The sequence below is a fragment of the Rutilus rutilus genome, assembly GCF_951802725.1.
Source record: "Rutilus rutilus genome assembly, chromosome: 24".
Classification (NCBI taxonomy): domain Eukaryota; kingdom Metazoa; phylum Chordata; class Actinopteri; order Cypriniformes; family Leuciscidae; genus Rutilus; species Rutilus rutilus.
In genome coordinates, this window is record NC_140228.1 from 2,120,277 (window position 1) to 2,141,060 (window position 20,784).

Below are 20,784 nucleotides of genomic sequence, written 5' to 3' on the forward strand. Positions count from 1 at the left end.
GAACACTCACCTGTAGCTCTGTGTCCATGAAAAGGACAAAAGTGGGGTCAAAACACTGATATGCTGTTTCAGATCTTCATAAACTCTCATTTTATTTTGTCACTGCTATAAACGTAAGAGAAGGGCTTTCCAGTACAGTTTAAAGGTTTATAAATGTTTATAAATTTACATACACACACAAAAACACATATATACATACATAAACACATACACACAGACACACAAAACAGATACATACACATTCATACATACATACATACACATACATAAACGCATACACAGACACACACACACAGAGAGAGACACACACATACATAAATATATTCACACACATACATACAAATGATATTTTGTTTGCATCCACACAAATTTGCAGTTCACAAAACATTAGATTTTGTGCTTCAGGAATTTTGGGAGTGACATTTATCAGTGCACTGGATATTGCAAATTACTTAATGATCTAATCGCAAGCATTTCCTGTGGCACATAAACATAAAACCTTTAAAACTAATTAACACTTGAACTTGTATATTATCTCTCTAACTAACATCTCTCAATGTCAGAGTTTCACAGGGGAAATGACATCACAGCCGGAGCGAGAGCTGAGCTCGGGTCAGAACCTCACTGTGGATTTGTGGGTAATCTGGACGCTGATGCAGAACCTGCACAGAACAAACACTGATGACATCAGACACTTTCTGTGGAAGCTTGTTTCCACCACTGAATGAAAAATAAAAAAGGTAATTGTGACTTTTTATCTCAGAATTGTGTGATATAAAGTCAGAATTGTGAGATATAAACTTGCAATTGTGTGATATAAAGTTGCAATTGTGTGATATAAAGTTGCAATTGTGATATAAAGTTGCAATTGTGTGATATAAAGTTGCAATTGTGTGATATAAAGTCAGAATTGTGTGATATAAACTTGCAATTGTGTGATATAAAGTCAGAATTGTGTGATATAAAGTTGCAATTGTGTGATATAAAGTCGCAATTGTGTGATAAAGTTGCACTTGTGTGATATAAAGTCAGAATTGTGAGATATAAACTTGCAATTGTGTGATATAAAGTCAGAATTGTGAGATATAAACTTGCAATTGTGTGATGGCCGTGGCCGCAAAGGAGAAGAAGAAGTGGAAGAGGAGAAAGAAACCAACAGCAAAGACGTCGTTAGATAGAAGCATAGAAATAAGTATTTATTATACTCGTATGAGAAACATCAAATGGCAAACGCTCAAAAAGCGGAACAAAACTTGTTTGATCTGAGCAGCGCAGAGCATTATCAGCTCAGCTCTATCAAAGCAGCTGCGGGCTGATCTCGATCACGCGAACATAACACCGAGCTGCGCGATCCACTGAGAAGCATTTCAATTCAGCGCAGAATTCTCTATCTCTATTATAAACCCACTGATGACATTGTGATTTAAGCTTGTTAAAAGCCAGATGAAACAGCGCTGATATTCTCAACATTTTGACGCAAAAAACAGGCGAAACATTGTTCCAAGAACAAACCAGTCAGAAGACATTTCACTCAACAACTTATGAATTAACTGTAGTAAAATTGTAGTAAAACAAACTTTTTTGGTAGAAATGTGCCTGTATTAATATTAAAAATGCTGTATAAATGTATTAAATGTTATGCAGTAATGTTTTTGTTTAGAAGTTGTGGCAGTTTATTTATTTATTTTTGCATTTATATTTATACTAAATGTTTGGGCTACTGTTTTTGATAACACATACAACAGGTTTATAGAAAATCAACAAAAAAGTCTATAAATAGGCCTACTTTAATAATTTTTCAGGAATTGTTGATTTTTTTTTTAAACGCTTAAAAGTCTGAAACAGAATATCAATATATTTTATTATTTCGCATATGATGGTGAAAAGTAAAAAAGCACCACCATGTTATATGTGTATAATAAATATTTTTGAGTAGCCTATAACAAACAAAAATCCCTTCTAGATTATTGTATCCCTTGAGGTAGCCCCCACAAAATGGTTGAAGACCCCTGGTAAATAGTAACTATGTTTTATAATTACAAGTTTGTGTAATTTGGGGTTTCTGTAGCCAGTGACACTTCATTATTTGTATTTTATGGCATTGCACATTTTTTGTTTTTATTTGAAGGCTGAGGCTTCATTAATAAACACAACCCCAATAATCATTGGTTTTGAGATGTTACTAGCTGTGAATACCTTGTCTGATAGGCTACAGTATTGTGGCATAGGCTATAGCATCAGGACATCCTGGCTATAGTGTCTGTCGCGAATGGCCGGATGATGGGCCTATTTGGGAGAAAGTCCAGGGCTGTTTTTTAGCCCCAGTCCGTCCCTGGATATAAACTTGCAATTGTGTGATATAAATTTGCAATTGTGTGATATAAAGTCAGAATTGTGAGATATAAAGTTAGAATTGTGAGATATAAACTTGCAATTGTGTGATATAAAGTTGCAATTGCATGATATAAAGTCAGAATTGTGAGATATAAACTCGAAATTCTGACTTATCTCAGAATTGTGAGATATAAACTTGCAATTGTGTGATATAAAGTCAGAATTGTGAGATATAAACTCGAAATTCTGACTTCTTTCTCAGAATTGCATGTTAATATCTCGCAATTCTGACTTTATAGCACAATTGCGAGATATAAAGTCAGAACTGCATGATATAAAGTCAGGATTATGTAATATAAAGTCACAATTGTGAGAAATAAAGTTAGAATCGCGAGATAAAAACTTGCAATTGTGAGATAAAAAGTTACAATTATCTTTTAAAATGTTTTATTTTGTGGCTGTAAATGTTTTAGTCCCACTTTACAGTAGAATATCCCAAATATATTCACAAATACATCACATTATAGAAAGACAAAAGACGAATATGCATTTCCTAGAGTTGTGAGGTTTACAAACCTGCCGACACACATCAACAGCCCGCGTGTAATCCCGGCACTTCAGACAGTTGAAGGCGAGTCGGAATCCTGCGGATGAGAATCCAGTGCAACAGTTGTTAAGGCAGATTATGATGTTCATGCTCTTATTATCACAGGAATAATAAAGTCCCACCGACTGCAGGATCGACTCTGTTGCTGTACTTCCAGGCCAGTTCATACTGCAGCGCTGCATCTCTGTATCTCTGCTCGTTCTCCATCATCACACCAAGATACTCGTACGCTTTACTACACGACTGAGTGTTCACAACACAATTTGTTTTGTTATTTTAAGCTGAGAAAAGCCAAGCAAAAACAACTGATCATCCATTATCATATTACTAGCTCAAAATTGTTTTTTATCTTAGACTGACTTCTTTTTTTCTTTATTTTTTCCCCCGTTTTATAAGCACATTCTATATATATATATGAAGAGTTCAGATGCAAAAGTCTCTAAGTGTCATCTGAAATTTTCTTCTAGAATGATCATTTTTATAAAGCTTGTATATTGTTAAGTTAAGTAATTTCACTTAAATGGCAATGCAAATTAACTATTAATTGTAATTTAAGTGAAATTACTTAACTTAAATATACAAGCTTTATAAAAAATATTTCAGAAGGCACTTTTGCATCTGAACTCTTCATAAGTGCCATCTGAAATATTTTTATAAAGATTGTATGTATGTATATATATATATATATATATATATATAAATATATATATATATACACACACACATTATATAATATATTACATTTACTTCACTTTTATTTACTATATTAATATTCCTTATTTACTATTAATTATATTGACTAACTTTGCATTTTTAAAAAGCATCTCAAAACACATTTGTTCACTAGGGCCTTGATTTATTTTATTATCTTATTTCTATTATGCATGAATGCATGTTTTTCTTTTCTGTGAGTGCACACATGTATTTCTCTTCAGTAAAGCACTTTTGTAAACACTGTTTTTAAAAAAGTGCTTTATAAATAAAGCTTACTTACATACTTACTTGTATTCTCAGGCATAATAAACACAAAAATGTTTTCAGAAATTTCAGATCTAAAACATTAGTATGAACAAATGTCTGTGTAAACTTCAAAACTGAAGTTGACATTAACATTTTGTGTGCATTTTTAAGACTCAAACACAGAAGGTACAGTCTGTTTACTGCTGATTTCAGCCAATCTAACATGAGCAAACACAAACCTTATTATATCGTATGCAGCTGTCCAGCAGTTTGTCCACGTGATTGTATTTTCCCATCTTTATGTACATGTCAGCCAAGAGCAGGCAGGCGTTCTCTAAGTGATCGGCGTTTGCATCGGTCCACTCCATCCGGGTGAGGCGTTTGAGGAAGTTTCTGGCTCTGGGAATCTGTTTCAGCTGAAGGAAAGCTTGAGCCATCGCGAGCAAAGATGCCTCCAACATCAGCTGCAGATCAGGAGAGCATTTCATTCAGAACACACATTAAAACAGAAGTAATGGAAGTGCAGCATGCCATAAGTGTGTGTGTGTGTGTGTGTGTGTGTGTGTGTGTGTGTGTGTGTGTGTGTGTGTGTGTGTGTGTGTGTGTGTGTGTGTGTGTGTGTGTATCTAACTATCTTTGTGAGGACCAGTTTAAGTTTTACACCATTGGAGTGAGGACAGAGAGAGTAAAGTGAGGACATTTTTGCCTGTCCTCACTTTCTGAGAGCCTTTAAAGGCCTGTTTGAGGGTCAATGCTTGGTTTTAGGATAAGGTTATAATGAGGTTAAGGGTCGGTTTAGGATCAGGGGTCGGGTTAGGCACTTAGTTGTGATGGGTAAGGTTAGGATAAGCAGCTAGAGATTGCATTGTGTCAATGAATGTCCTCATAAAGATAGATGTACAAGAATGTGTGTGTGTGTGTGTGTGTGTGTGTGTGTGTGTGTGTGTGTGTGTGAGTGAGTGTATATTTTATATAAATATATATTATATATATATATATATATTTTTTTTTTCTGTTTTCATCTTAATTTTAGTTAAAAATGTTTAAAAAAAATGTACAACTATTTTTATGTTACTTTTTTTTTTACATTTTATAGTTTTTTTATTCATTTTTATTTGAGCTTCAGTTTTAGTTAAATGATATTGAGAAATGTTGCTTTGGCAAGAACTATTTTCATATTTTATTGTATTGCAGTCATTTATTTTATTTCAAGTAACAAAAATGCCTTTTTTATGGTTTTAGTGATCACACTTTAGATTAGGGTCCAAATCTCATTAACTAACTATTAACTATGACTTTTGCCTCAAACTCCAAATGACTTCTTATTAATAGTTAGTAAGGTAGTTATTAGTTCAGGTATTGGGTAAAATTAAGGGATGTAGAATACAGTCATGCTTTAATATGTGCTTTATAAGTACTAATAAACAGCCAATATCCTACTAATATGCATGCTAATAATCAACTAGTTAATAGTGAGAATTAGACCTTAAACTAAAGTGATACCGTTTTAGTTTTAGTTAACTATAATAATCCTGTAAGAGGTCAATGATGTATAGGAATATTTCAGGATCATGAGACTATAAAGAGAATCACATTTTAAGACGTCTCAAGAAGAAGGTTAAAGAAATCTGCAACATCGAACAATGTACACAATACATCCATAAATATAATATGCATAAAGATCATGATTAGTCACTTCCTGAAAAGAAAACCAACACACATCAATGTCAGTGTTTTAGTCTCCAAATGTTAAAGACTAAATGAAAGAGTTGTCTTGTGTGCGAAACAAGCCTGATATATAACTTTAAGAGACTTTAGCGTCTTACGTTGCTGGTCAGCGTGTCTGTGAGCTCCAGCACGGCTCTCTCCACATGTCTGTCCTCTTTACTGTAGATCCGACAGAGGTTGGACAGCAGCCGGAGTTTGTCCTGCTCAGATTTACAGCGCGGGCGAAACATCGACAGCAGATTTTGAGCTGTGCTCAGTCTCATCTCATTCTCTGACTCGCTGCAGGAGAAACAATCACAGGTAACAGACATGAAATCATCTGAACATCTGAAAACACAGACTTCATCGGTTCTTCTGACCTCAAGTGCTTTGGTCCTTCATCGAAAACATCCCTGTCAGGGTTCAGACAGATCTGGACCATCAGTTCTACGGCTGGTTCTCCCCAGTCCGCGTCTCCTCGGGCCCGGTTCAGGTGCGTCAGGGCCTCGGTCACATGGTACGTGTGCCTGAGGTCAACCATCACACCAACAGCCAATCACTCTCTCATAAAGACCATTGAGAATAAAGGCCTCGTTCACACCTAGAACGATAACGATATCGTTCTGTTTATTCTAAGCGCATGCTTAGATGGATTCTGATTGGCTGTCAATGTTTTTATCGTTCATCAGCTGCAACAACAACAACAAATCTTTCTGAAAGTGATTCCGACGATATCCAGAACGTCTGTGCCGTTATTGTTATAGCTGTGGTGTGAACTCTGCTATTCTTTATTATTGAGAACGATTTTTAGAACTATATCTTTATCGTTCTCTTTATAGTTATCGTCCTTGGTGTGAACGGGGCTTAAGAATACTTTGAGCACACATGTAGAAATAATAATAAATTGCCCTCTATTAGTTAGTCTAGATTAGAAATGTAAACACAGGCAATGAACTTTACATGAACATGAACTTTAGCAAATTATATTTTCTCTTTCTAAAAAAATTCAATGTTCGGAAGAATCTCACAAAATCAGTGAAATGTATCTCATGTTTTATTATAAATAAATATAATTAAATAATAATTATAAAATTATATAGCACAAGGATAAAAAAAAAATTAGGAGAACTTTATTATTTTTTATGAACTTGACACACAAACAAGGTACATTATCTCTTTCTAAAAATTCTCAGAATGTAAAAGTCATAATTTTACCTATAAATCAAATAAAAAATGATATATATATTAAATTATATAGCACAAAAAAAATGTAGCACAATTTTAGGACCATTAAGATATTTTATATTTAGTTTTCATGAACTTTGACAAATGACTCACAAACAAATACAATTTTCTAAAAAATTAATAGACTGTGACAAAAACAAAGATATAAATCATATTAAATAATTTTACCTATAAATTTAATGGAATGAATGAATATATATATATATATATATATATATATTAGGGCTGTCAAACGATTAATCGCGATTAATCGCATCCAAAATAAAAGTTTGTTTTTACGTAATACATGTGTGTGTACGGTGTATAATTATTTTCTATATATAAATACACACACATGCATATATATATATATATATATATATATATATATATATATATATATATATATATATATATATTTAAGAAAATGTGTTATTTATATATAAAATATTTATATATTATATATATTATATATAATATAAATATATATATATATACACACAGTATATACATGCAAATATTTCTTAAATATATACATGCATGTGTGTGTATTTATATATAGAAAATAATTATACACCGTACACACACATGTATTACGTAAAAACAAACTTTTATTTTGGATTAATCGTTTGACAGCCCTAATATATATATATATATATATATATATATATATATATATATATATATATAATATATATATATATATATTCATTCATTCCATTAAATTTATAGGTAAAATGATTTAATATGATTTATATCTTTGTTTTTGTCACAGTCTATTAATTTTTTTGAATAATATATATATATACTGCATATTCGAAATTTGAATTAAAAATTGAAATTAAAATGAAATGAAAATTAAGCAGAAATTAATTATTTTTTAGGACTATTACATTTTTTTGTGCGATTTTTTTTTGTAATTTAACAAAGAATTACTGAAAAAAAAATGCTCAAAATGGTAATGATCCTTAAAAAATATTTTCAGCTTAATTCTTATTTTGAAATGTTTTTTTCTTAATTCGATGTGAAATGGTTAAACTTCATGAGAAACAAACTTCTCTACCATCCTTAATCTTTTCAACAGACTACTGTGCACTGACCAGAAGTAAAACCCCTTGCAGTAATTAAAGCCCGGTTCTCTGACCGACAGCAGACAGAACTTTTCACACGCCTCAAAAACAGACTGGACGTCCTCTAGTTTTCCCATCCTGCGCAGAATGTGTAGAAACTTGCCCATGGCATGAAAGTTGTCTACCGTAAATGGAAACAGACATGAAATATTTGAATGTAATAATTATGTTTGAGTTATGTCAGAAACACACCTGGGTTTCGCTCCATTATACAAGCATACATCTGGACTGCTTCCTCTTTTTGGTTCTTCCAAAATAATGTATCAGCCAACAGCTGAGGATAAAAACAAACACACAGTCAAACCAAAAATTATTCAGACACCAGATATAATTTTTTATATATTTTTACTAGTGTGTGCAGGACACTATAGTTCATATAAGTGAGAATAGCAAAATAAAGTAAACTGTGACATATTATACCCAAAAATGCAGTAAAATGTATACAAATTTGGGACCAAAAATGATTGGGACACTTTGAGCTGATCATGTTTCGCTGAAGTGTTTTGTCTTTAACTGCTAATGCTCTTTTTACACACAGACTGAACAAAATGAAGCATTGCTTGGTGATTGGTTGAGCTAAACTGGTATTATCTAATTGTGTAGTTAAATTTAACAGCAGACAGATATTCAACATAATTCATGTGTGAGACAGTCTAACAGAAGGACGGACAAAACCAGTCAGATATCAGCTGAGTTCATAACTCTGAGTTCTGCTCATATTTTAGTACCATTTTCTAAACTATAGCGAATAAACTGATAATGTGAGAAATGTTGAAGGCGTCTGAATAAAATAAATTTGTTTGTTTTTGAGATTTAATGGCTAAATCTCATTTGGAAACGATACCATTGAGGCAGCGGTGTGGTTGTGGTTGAGCTGCAGGATCTTCACACACAGTTCCTCGCTATAGTCCAGTTTCTGATGATCATAGTGTAACTGAGCGAGATGAAAGATGATCTGCAGGTGGACAAAATTGAGCCTGACAAAATGTGACATAAAACATTCCCTCCAAATCTCACGACTACATTCACTGACTGACCTCTTCATTGTCTGGGCTGTGATTTAAAGCGTCTGTATAGTGTTGTTTGGCCATTTCCAGGTCGTGTTTGAGGGTAAACTCATGAGCCCAGTCACAACAGATGGACGATAACAACTTCCTCTCTTCCTCTAATTCCGCTGGATGCTCAGTTGTAACACGGCAAACAACTTTTTGCTGGATATCATGTGCCTGACAGAAGAGCAGAAAGACACATAAAAAACCTGCCTCAACAATGCTAACACGGTGCAATCCACTTGTTCTTCATGTCAGAAGTAGCATCAGAAACTGAACGGGGCATCAGTTTATTCTCAGGAATTGGTGCGACATTAGACAGCATCTCTGATTATAATGGGTTCTATCTGCTTTTGTTGCATCGTATCGTGTCGCTCGCGTATCAACACCGTTTTAAAGGGGAAAAGAATCGCTCCTACAGAAAACACTTGCCTGAAAACGTCTGTAGTCCGTTACTGACGTTACTGATATCTATGGCTGTGTCCAAAATCGCCTCTTATACCATTAAATAAGGCACTATTTGAGGTAGGGATGTGCACGAATATTCGAATTTTCGATCTGTAATTATTATTCGAAAAATAAAATACTATTCGAATTTGATCGAATTTATGAAGCCGTAAATACTTTGTGGGTCGTAAATGCAGTGAATCCCTGATGAATCCCAAGCACTAACTCGCAGTTATAATTAAATGCACTGGGTGGCACTGTGGCGCATGTTTAACAAGTTGTTTGTATTTGATCATAATGTCGTCGTCTGCCTCGCGAAGTTTGGAATTACTAGTCGAAAATTAGGTTACTAAATGATTTTACAAAATGGAATCACTTTTGATCAAATTAATTAATTAATCTGGAGTTATAATATCATCACCACAATGAGAAATCACATGAAATCACGTGTTTTTCGTTAAACGTAATTTAAATAAACAAATATTCGAATATTCGAATTTTATGAACCCGAATATTCAAATGCAATATTTTTGAAAAATGCCCATCCCTAATTTGAGGGAACATCCATTTGTAGTGGTGTCTGAAACCATAGTGGACGTTATCAAGTGCACTCATTCAATCCCATAATGCACCGCAATAACAAGTGCACAACCGATGTACGCTCAACGGCTAGGGAATACCCATAATGCACTGTGAGAGTCGCGTGCCGAATGAATTACCGCGTCTGACCAGAAGATGGCGCACACACCTGAATCAACGTTTAATTGATTATTTAATTGTTTAATTATGGTTTATACATACATTTTCATGACAGAGTTCAAGGTAAATCTTTTCATCTTACAACTGGAACTTCCAGTTTGCTAAGTTTCAAATAATTATTAAACAACAAGAACAAACGATTTCATTCACTCCCTCAAGTGAACTATATTAGTGTAGGGAATATTGAATGAGGGTATAGGATTTCAAGCATAGCCTATGATTTAGCTGCGTCACCATGCTACACATTTGCATAATGCCCGCCTACTGGCTGCTTGCACGTTTTTTTTTTGCCGCCACTGACCAATCAACAACAGACTGCACCAGCTGACCAATCAACAACAGACTGGGCTTTTCAGAAAGGCAAAGCAGGAACTTAGAGCGTTTCAGGCACAGGGTTGTAGCAGCAATATATAGTATAAGAAAAATGTTTTTTTTAACTGTGAATAATGTAAATGTATTGTAGCAGACCCCGAAAACTTGTAAATAAACATATGGGCACCTACTGTTGGATGTAACTTTGAAAATACTCACAAACCTTTTGCACGACGTCCACAGCGGACTCGTTCTTGGCCCATAGCACTTTTACTAACACTCGTAAAACTTTTACATCATTCTTCATTGTAGTCAATGCAGTAACTGCAAAAGCAGAGAAGAAAAAAATAAATAATCTGAGAACAATAGTACCTGTTTCTCGTGGCATTCAGTCATGTTTGAGATGCAAGTACTAGGTTGATGTTCCAAGGCCTTCTCCAGGACCTGCTGAGCTTCCTCCAATCGTTTGAGTTTAAGAAGCAGTTCGGAAAGCTCAATACTCAAACAACAGTCCAGCGCATCGGTCTTCAGAGCCGTCTCATAGTAGCTCACCGCCTGAAATATGAGAAACAAACCCTTCCTTTAACTGTTCTCAAAGTAAATGTCCTCTGTAAACCTGTAGAAGCCACTTGCCTTGTGATACTCATGAGCCTTCACTAAAGCCTGGCCTATTTTCTTGGCTAATGTGTCTTCAGGAGCCATCTTCTCTACCTCTTGGTAGATCTTGACCGCTTCCTCTGGCTTTAAGAACAAGATATTTTTTCATAGTTCATTAAGATTTTGTGAGATGTTCAGTACTGAGAAGCCAAATGGAAAATCCCATAAATTGAAATATATACCTGGTGAATGTTCATGAATGCATCAGCCAGCAAGATGCTAGTATGAGGTCCTGGAAGCTGCTCACTTATTTCTCTGAAACATTTTTAGCTTAAGATGGCAAGTAAACTTCCACATGCTTTAGCAAAAACATACTTTTTTAAAGATTCTAAAGACGTTTTCTTACAGTTTTAGAGTGAAACTCATGTCACCCATATTTCAAAAGAAACAGTTAAAAGAAATATGATTTTTTTTTTTACATTGTGACATTATTTTCATAATTATGTTTATTTTACCCCAAAATCAAATTTCAGATTTTTTTTTTTTACCTCTAAATGCACTTACACTTTTGTGAATAAAAAAAGATTTTTGTTAAGATGTTTTTAATTAAACATTAAAAATTACTGTAATCAGCATAAAAAAATAAATTAAAAAAGAGTAAAGTAAATATTTCATATTATTAATTTACATATAAATATTCATTTACAGCAGGAAAAGAAATATCACCATTACAATATCTTTAAATTTTTCTCTTATGATTTTGAGAAAATGACGTGGACATGACCTGTCACTCATAAACGATGTACGTAGAGTTCTCACCTGTAACATGCAATGTAAAGCTTCTTGTTTCTTTTCCTCTCCAGGTAAATGCGAGCCATCTTCTCGCGGGCTTGGATGTAGGTTGGTTCAGTAGGCAGAATGTGTTGCAGGATAGCCACAGCGGCGTCTACATCATCTCTCCCCAAAGCCAGATCCACATTAGCCAGCATGACACGCGTCTCCTCTGGTGTCCCTTTGAAGAGCAGAATGGCGTCTTGCAGAACTTTAGTGGCCTCATGCTGAGGGAAGAGAACGTTTCACAGCATTCTTAAGACACAAGAGAGCTCAGAGGGTTCAAATGTTTTTTTAATCATTTTTGGGTATTCCTTAGGTCAGTGTTGGGGAAAGTTACTTTGTAAAGTAATGCATTACAATATTGCGTTACTCCCTTAAAAAGTAACTAGCAGCTGTGCTGCCATTCTGGATAACGAAAGAATGGGATGCAGGAGAAAAAAGTTTAACATTTCTTTACCAATAAAAACAAAAAAATCTATAGCCATTTTTGCTTATGGTGTAACTGAATCACCAAAGGTCAGAAGCAAGTATATTGGTCAATAAAGTGAGATTAAATGCATAAAAATATATGTTTTTTTTAAACATATTTAGTTATTGTAGGTTTGCAAAGTATTCTGATTCTGCATTTCACTGATTTTATTAATTTTGAGGAATATTGAATCTTTTTTGTGTGCAAGTGAGAGTAAATGCTCAAATTTAGTCTAGAACTACAATAACCATCATGTCACGATTTGTCTCAATATGAGGACAAGAGAGCTGTCAGTCAAGAAATGGGAAAACAATGTAATCTGCGTTACTTATTTGAAAAAGTAACTCAGGTATGTTGTTGTAAATTTGAAAAGTAATGCGTTACTTTACTAGTTACTTGAAAAAGTAATCTGATTACATAACTCAAGTTACTTGTAATGAGTAACTCCCAACACTGCCTTTGGTGAAAGTGCACACTGGACCTGTTGTCCGTTGAGTCTCAGGGCCTCTGTGAGCTCCAGGTACACAGACACTCGCTCACTGCTGGAGACTGAAGACTGCGGGCCCTCTGAGGGTCTGCGGACCCCTGCCATGTTCATTGTGATGTTCAGGCACTGAATAGCGTTCTTCAGGTCTCCAGACCTCAGCAGAGCACGAGATTTGAGCAGATTGAACTGGACTCGATCTCGAACCTGTAAAAGACAAATCACAGACATGAGCTCAAGATATAAACACACAAATACCAGAGGTCCAGTTACACTACCGTTCATAAGTTCATAAAGAAATTCATAATTTAATCTAAATCCCTTTAAGACAAGACATTTGAAACACCGCTCGGGCATGCAAGTGCAGCTCCTATCTCTTTGAATGGGGAAAAATCAAATTCTCCAAAACTGTTCGCCAAGCTTACGATTGAATTTCATATTTGAAATCTCCAATGAAATCCGACAACAACTGTCTCATCCATTTTGTTTCTAAACGCTCGAATCATGACAGAAAACGAAATGTTTCAGGCTGGAACAAGCTAATGCGCAGTGGAAGTGTGCGTATGACGTTCGTTCTAACGGCAGCTGCACTGATGCGATGACTTTACCAATCAGTGATTGGCTCTGATTTAGAAGGCGGGACTTATTCCGCCATATAGAGCATCGCACTTTTCCCCATTCAAAACAACAGTAGAAACGCATGTTGTGTTATTCTATAGTCTTTGCTTTTATGCAGCAAGGACACATTATATTGAAGTCACAAGTGACAGAAAAAAAAAAACTTCCATTTGAAATCTAATGGTCAGAGAGATAGTAATAATAGTCATGAAAAACTAGTGGACTTCAAGCAATGCATGGATGGCAATGCTTTTAAACAATGGCTAAAAACAAAACAACAGTGCTCGCATGAATAACCTACTACTGAGAGATTTTCTGATTATGATGCTTTTGCTTTGTAAATGATTTTGACTAATGTTATTTTTTTTGCATCTGTAATCATATGGTATATTTTCTTTATCCTTTTTTAGTATTGTTATTATTACTTTTGTTATCAGTATTGTTATTGTATTTTCTTTCTAAAAGCCTCCAGTGGACAGGTGTTGTTGAAAATTAGTGTGCTTCGTCCAATGTAATTGTAATGTCCATGTCAAATAAAATAAAAACAAAGTGGGTAAAAAGGCTTCTCCAAATACAGTGCATTTCACACAAGAAAAAAACAATGTACTTGACTGAACAAAACACTCCTCTTTCACCTGGAAGTTGATGCTGACTCCAGCCTCCAGGCAGCTCAGGCACGAGCCGTGGTCTCCAACGCTCAGGTGCAGTCGGGCCTGCAGAAGGTGGATCTCCGGCGCGGTCGGCTCGCTCTCCATGCACAGGTTCAGAAGCTGCTGGGCTGTCCTCTGATCGCCTGCAGAGGCATTCTGGGATTGTTATCACTGCAGCGTTTGTCATAACCTCAAGGTGACGCATTTAAATGTTCCTCTATCTCGACACACTTGCCTAGAAGGAACTTGACGTAGGCCATATAATAACAGCTCGCTGACATGCCAGGAATGGCTTTGACGATCGTTTCTAAGATCATATTTGCGTGTTTGAGCCAAAATGGTGGAGTTTGTCCAGGAACGAGGAGAAAATCCTGTGAAATCACACACAAAAAAAGAACCAATTGACTAATTCCAGAAGTAAAAATCCTCTTTTCTTACATTTGCATTCATGCATCTGGCAGATTCCTTTATCTAAAGGGACTTACACTGGATTACATTTTTATCAGTTCTTGCATTCCCTGGTAATCGAACCCACGACCTTGATTTTGCTAATGAATTGATATAGGATATAATACCTGCTTGGACTCCAGGTGCATGCGCACTATTCGCAGGAGGAAATTGAGGTCGAGCATCTGCAGGTATTCAACACTATAATTTAAGCCACGGAGAGCGGAGAAATGAAGCTCTGCGGAGTCTTTCAGAAACTGTGTCACCGTCTCCTCGTCTGCTTTCTGCTTCCTGGACAAAATGGCCTTCAGCAGAGCAACTTCCTATTTAATCAAACATATGTTCATCACAGTTACACTACACTGCTTAATCAGGGTTAATTATTACCCATCTAAACATCTCTTCAATACTGTCTAATGCCACTACTGCACATGTGTAATAAGAAGAGAGTCTGTTTATAGAAATTGTTATTTTTCAGCTTTTTACCGCTACGTTTCCAAGAGACTCCTGCACTTCGCAGAAGAACGCGAGCTGTTGGGCGGCTTCTTCAAGCTGATCACACATCAGCTGGCATCTGATCGTGCCTATGAAGATAAAAATATGTCAATGCATAGATTTATGTGTCTATACTATAGCAACATTTGGAACTTAACAGATTTTAAATGAAGCCTGTTTTAGGACTATCAAGATTTTTTTGCAACTTGACAATTTAAATGACAATTAAAAGCATATTCCCTCAAATCCACGTTACAAAACTCTCCTTCTTATTACTGTAATAGCATAATGAAAATAATCTGCCAACACAATAAGGTCCCATTAGTTAACATTAACAATGAGCAATACATTTGTTACAGTTTGTCAACAGTTAATACAAATAAAATAGTTTATTGTTAGTTCATGTCAGCTCAGTTTGACATTGCATTACAGTTTTGTGCAGTGATGATAATGTTGCTGCCTGGATGTGACGATACTGTACCTACTAATGCGGATGTGCATTTGGGGTCTGTTTTCAGTGCTGTAGAGTAGCATTTATGTGCCTCTTTATTCTTGTCTTGGAGACTGAGCAGATCGCCGAGCTCACAGAGGACATCAGACGCCGCTGGTGCACGTGACGAAACCCGACGCACAAACACGGTCAACATCTGAAGGATCTCGGTGTTGTGTCCACACTGCAGTGGGGGAGAACGATTATGGAGCTTTTCAGAGACTATACTGTAATAATCAGGACGGATATTATTATTATTATTGTTGTTTTTACTATTGGTAAATCTGTTATACTTTACAGCTACTCTCTGGTTTATATTCTCTGGTTCATATGCTTCCATTCCCTCACTTAGATACACTCGCGCACACACACACGCGCGCGCACACACACACACACACACACACACACAGGAATTATCAGAATTGACTTTTGTTGGCTGTAAGCAGAGGTGTAAAGTCCAGGGGTCAGAAAGTAAAAGTCCTGCCATATGTTTATTCCACCCATGACCTCAGCCATCTGATTTCACTAATTAGTTAAATCTCCTGGCTGAAAAACTGTGCTAATTAGCAAAACCAGGTGATTGGAACAAAATACTGAGGAGGACTTTTACTTTCTGAACCTGGACTTTACAACTCTGGCTGTAAGTTTGTTTGTCCTGTTTATTTTGTATATTAGCACATGTACAGGTATATAGTGTCACAATTTGTTTTTGCATAATTACAATAAAAATAAATATATAATCAGGACGGATAGATTAGTCTCAAGCCAGTGAAACAAGCTCCAAATCAAAAACTAATAGCTCTGAAACGACCCAAGGGCAAGAAGTATCATGGAAACAGACACTTAGGGATGCAAAAAAAACCCTGTGTGGACAGTGTGTGTTCAGTGCTAAAGTGTAATAAACAAGCCTGGTTTATAGCACTGACAGTGTATAAGCAGACACGAATGTTTAGTGATTATACTGAGAGTGATTCGCACCAGTCGGCTGATGGGTGCTGTGATCTCCAGATGCAGACTGGGATTACCGGGCTCAGAGATCTCAGCTGCATTCATTAAAGCTTGAAGACGCTCTTTCACCTGAAATACACAATGGAATAACATTTGTGGGTCATAGACTAATAAGAATGTCTGAAATTAAAAGGAAAAGGAAGCTTAAAAAACTAAATTTATATGGTTTTCACAGTCTTAGGGTACGTTTACACGACAGCGGTGTAATAAAAACAGAAGCGTTTTCCTTTGCGTAAAGACGACAACATTGTCAAAACGATCCCCGTTGTTGATACACGGATCCGCAAAACGGCTAAAAACGCTCTATTCTGCTGCCAGGCCAGTAGATGGCGATGTCACTTTGTAAAGAAACTATGTGCTTTTAAAGGGATACTCCACTTTAAAATGAAAATTCTGTCATCAAATACTCGCCCTCATGTTGTTTCAAACCTGTATGAATTTCTTTCTACTGCTAAACAGAAAGGAAGATATTTAGAAGAATGTCAGTAACCAGACTCATTGACTTCCATAGTAGGAAAAAAATATACTATGGAAGTCAATGAGACCAGAAACTGTCTGGTTACTGATATTCTTCTAAATATCTTCCTTTCTGTTCAGCAGAAGAAAGAAATTCATACAGGTTTGAAACAACATGAGGGTGAGTATATGATGACAGAATTTTCATTTTAAAGTGGAGTATCCCTTTAAAGAACACGTTACACGCATGTGCATGACGTCACAGTTGTTACAAATATGCGTTTTTGTAGTTTACATGGAGGTGATAAAAAGTGTAAATGAACGGCCAAAACGCATAAAAAAAGTTCTCTGTTTTTAGTTGCAAATTGAAAAATATAATATTTGTATTCATGTTGATTTACAGCATTTTTGAAAAAAAGTTCATGCCATTTTTAAAGTCCCCCTGTAGTCAATCATTTTATCCCTTAAAACTCACATTTAAACACCAAAATGACATATTCAAAAGTTTTTTCCTTGAAAAAGATGTCTTCACATCTTAAAATATCTTGAATGTAACTCGACACCCTCGCCTCATTTAGCATGTGCGGTTCTATGAATATGCAAATGAGCCCCGCCTCCACTCACTCACTCAACTCAGAGATCCACTGGTTGACGATCACACGTTGATCTGATTGGTTACAAGGTAGTTTGTGACGTCAGAAACACCAGCGATTTCAAAGCGTGTTTTTGAGACTGTCTTTGGTTCACTGCAGTTTTAAGGAGGAAATACTCAGCAATGGAGTCGACTTATGAGTTTACACATGGTTTGTCTTAAAGCATATTAAAAACACCACATAGACACATAAACTACATTAAAAGCTGGATTTCCACCACAGGGGGACTTTAAAATAAGTGCTTTCATGGTATAAACGATTTTAAATAGTCCATTTACACTTATAAATAAAAAGAAACAGAATTACCATCTCCATATTTCCATCCTTAGCCGCAGCGATAACAGTCATCATTTGAAGAGCTTTCAGATCATGCCCGTCTCTCTTCAGAACTCTACACACATTTCAAGCAAAGTCACTGAATAACGTCTAAAACTACCTATTCAAATAAAAGCTCAGAGGAACAGTGAACACACACCTCCGGGCGACGTCCTCAGTTTGATCCCAGTCACGCAGAGACATGAACACCTTCATCTTCACGACGAGCGCCGGGCTGAAGTCTGGATGAGAGACTATGATCTGATTGGCAATGTCAAGAGCGCTCTGCTCATTCTGCTTCGCCATGAAGAACTCGATCTGCACGTCAAAGAAACAGTTTAGTCCCTGTAAGATTCAAAATAGATCATCCGTTTTGCTTGTAAAGACGGGTTTTACTTTTCCCATGAGTCCAAATAAATGTCCCGTGTCCTGAACACCGCTGTCAAGGTAACGTATAGCCTGATGTCTGTTCTCTTCCGTGTCAGAGGTCAACACAATCCAGCCCTTGAGAATAAGCCCCTGGTAATAAAGAAAAGCAAGTTGTGGCCTTGTGTTTAGTGCATACCAGCAAGTTTCAATGCAAATATTTCCAATTACGCTCTCACAATCCCCAATATAACAATCTATAACATTTACTTAATCAATAAAGATTTCACAGCAAAAACACGTGAACCACAAGCTAAAGGTGGACGTATATAGCTAAACTAGACATATAGAAGAAGTTTTGATCATGTTGACATTTAGAGGCCTTTGCGTATAAATCACAGTCTATGGTATAAATATAATACTGTAGACTGTTTAAGATCTTTAAGTTAGTGATGCACAATATATCGGCCACCATATCGGTATCAGCCAATACATATTCATTTTTTATGTTATCGGCCCGTTAAAAACATTCGTCCGATATATTAAAGCCGATAAATAATGGACTATTTCCTTCAGCGGAGACACTTCAGATGTTCAACATGATGGTTTCGAATTGCTTGAATTATGATTGGAATAACTTCAAAAAGGAAAATAAGGTTCAGTGCAACATGTGCAGTCATATCGGCTACATACAATTATAATGAGAACATTATAATTGTGTGCTTGGGGCACGGCTTTTAATGGTGAGAGTTTTGTTTTTGTTTCTCAAAAATTATATAAAAATGTGGCTTCCGATTTATCGGCCAATATATCGGTTATCGGCTTTCAAATATTAAGAATTATCGGTATCAGCCAAAATGTTCATATCAGTGCATTTCTAATTTCAGTGTCGACTCCTCACGTCCAAACATTCATTGATCGGTCAGAAAGCCGTACAAACCTCTGGTGACGTATCATTGAGTTTCAGCATCCTTTTGACGCATGTTCTGGCTTTGTGGTTCAGCTCCAGGATCCAGTAAAGCAGCGCAGCGTAATACAGCGCTCTGTCACCGGCTGTGGATCCAGACAGCTTCAGGTCGGAGTTCAGCTCATTCACAGCATCTCGATCTCATGTGGACACACAGAAAGACACACATTATCCCTGAATCAATGTTTCATTCAGTTCAGTGTGTGTACCGAGCAGCTGGGTCAGAGTTACCAATGGTTTCGCAACGTTTGTGTGCGCACATGAGAGCTACTGTTGAGCACAGAGACAGATGTGGATGATCTTTCAGCTGGACGAGCTCTCGCAAAGCCTCTTGAATGTGACCTGCAAATGTATGTGCATGAGCCTTCATCATCATCATCATCATTATCAACTACATCACTATCAGCCATCATATAACATTATACTTTCATAATCATCAACAACTATCATATATACATAAATAAGGAAAGTAGGGAAAATGGAAACAGTTAAAAAAATAAAGGTTCTTTATAGACCTTATTCAGAGCTGCGCCATGATGACAGGTATGACAACAGCCTCGCTTTCATTCCCGTTAGAAATCAAAGATGGCGCTGCTCTGAATAAGGTCTACTATCGACGGTTTCATGAAGAACCTTTAACAACTAAAACGGATCTTCTATGGTATCTCTCTTCTGGAACCTTTATTTATAATAATACATAAATAAAGTCACACTTTAGCCTACCTTCCATCAGAGTTGCGAAAGCTTTGAAGAAACGAAGCACTGGATCATTATTATACAACTTTAAATTCTTCACAGCTGTATTTATGGCATGTCTGAAGCATTTCTCCCTCAAATAATATATAATTAACGGCTGTTGAAGCAAACATCAGTCATTATAACAGTTTACTAAATGTAGGTTTCCATTCAAATATGATAAAAAAATGACCGAACATATGAAATCAAAACTTACCAAACACATTTGATCGTTTTCTGACATATTTTTTTCCCGGATAATTAAACTAATTCGAGTTGTAATAACGTTAGCGGCATCAAACAGCACCTGTGATTTAAAAGAACGGAAATCTGCCGTTGCTAGACACCTGCACAGGAATAATAATCAAACACAGATTCCGCCGCCTGTGTTCTCGATTCCTAGCGATCTTCTAAGATGGATTATTCACGTCTGTTTAAACAACACTACGGTGACGAATTTACAACGCGTGGTGTTGTTTTATTTCACTTTATTTGTATCCTTATCCGTTTTCGTCTGGTTAATATTTGAGTTAAATAGAAAGAGTAAAAAAAAAAAAGTAAAGCGAACGGACGAATCCTACTATGGCGAAGGCTTGATGTCACGAGTCGCTCAGACAGAAGTCTACGTTGATTGGCTAAAAGCAGACATTAGAATGAATATTAACGAGTAA

The 20,784-nt window shown here is 36.0% G+C and overlaps 1 protein-coding gene across 1 annotated transcript; it reads right to left on the reverse strand.

Annotated features, from left to right (window-relative positions):
- Window positions 1-62: 62 nt before the first annotated feature.
- ttc21a (tetratricopeptide repeat domain 21A) lies at window positions 63-20,507 on the reverse strand. The gene is made up of 29 exons (XM_084398428.1): window positions 20,331-20,507; window positions 20,102-20,231; window positions 19,610-19,720; window positions 19,352-19,518; window positions 18,442-18,564; window positions 18,206-18,363; window positions 18,037-18,121; window positions 16,592-16,690; window positions 15,605-15,797; window positions 15,115-15,212; window positions 14,757-14,951; window positions 14,417-14,552; window positions 14,167-14,324; window positions 12,911-13,120; window positions 11,946-12,184; window positions 11,369-11,441; window positions 11,163-11,270; window positions 10,943-11,084; window positions 10,753-10,853; window positions 9,000-9,188; window positions 8,807-8,917; window positions 8,155-8,236; window positions 7,933-8,083; window positions 5,989-6,135; window positions 5,728-5,908; window positions 4,141-4,365; window positions 3,064-3,184; window positions 2,911-2,978; window positions 63-662 (listed from the first exon to the last, which is right to left on the reverse strand). The coding sequence occupies exons 1-29, from the start codon at window positions 20,355-20,357 to the stop codon at window positions 585-587; spliced, it is 3,906 nt and encodes a 1,301-aa protein (XP_084254554.1). The 5' UTR covers window positions 20,358-20,507; the 3' UTR covers window positions 63-584.
- Window positions 20,508-20,784: the final 277 nt, after the last annotated feature.

Excerpts from the sequence above, each read along its gene's own strand:
- ttc21a (XM_084398428.1), bottom strand. The coding sequence starts at position 20,357 with ATGTCAGAAAACGATCAAATGTGTTTG. Across the intron at positions 14,325-14,416 it reads CTACGTCAAGTTCCTTCTAG|GCGATCAGAGGACAGCCCAG; the intron begins GCAAGTGTGTCG and ends ATGCCTCTGCAG. Across the intron at positions 11,442-11,945 it reads CTTTACATTGCATGTTACAG|AGAAATAAGTGAGCAGCTTC; the intron begins GTGAGAACTCTA and ends AAAATGTTTCAG.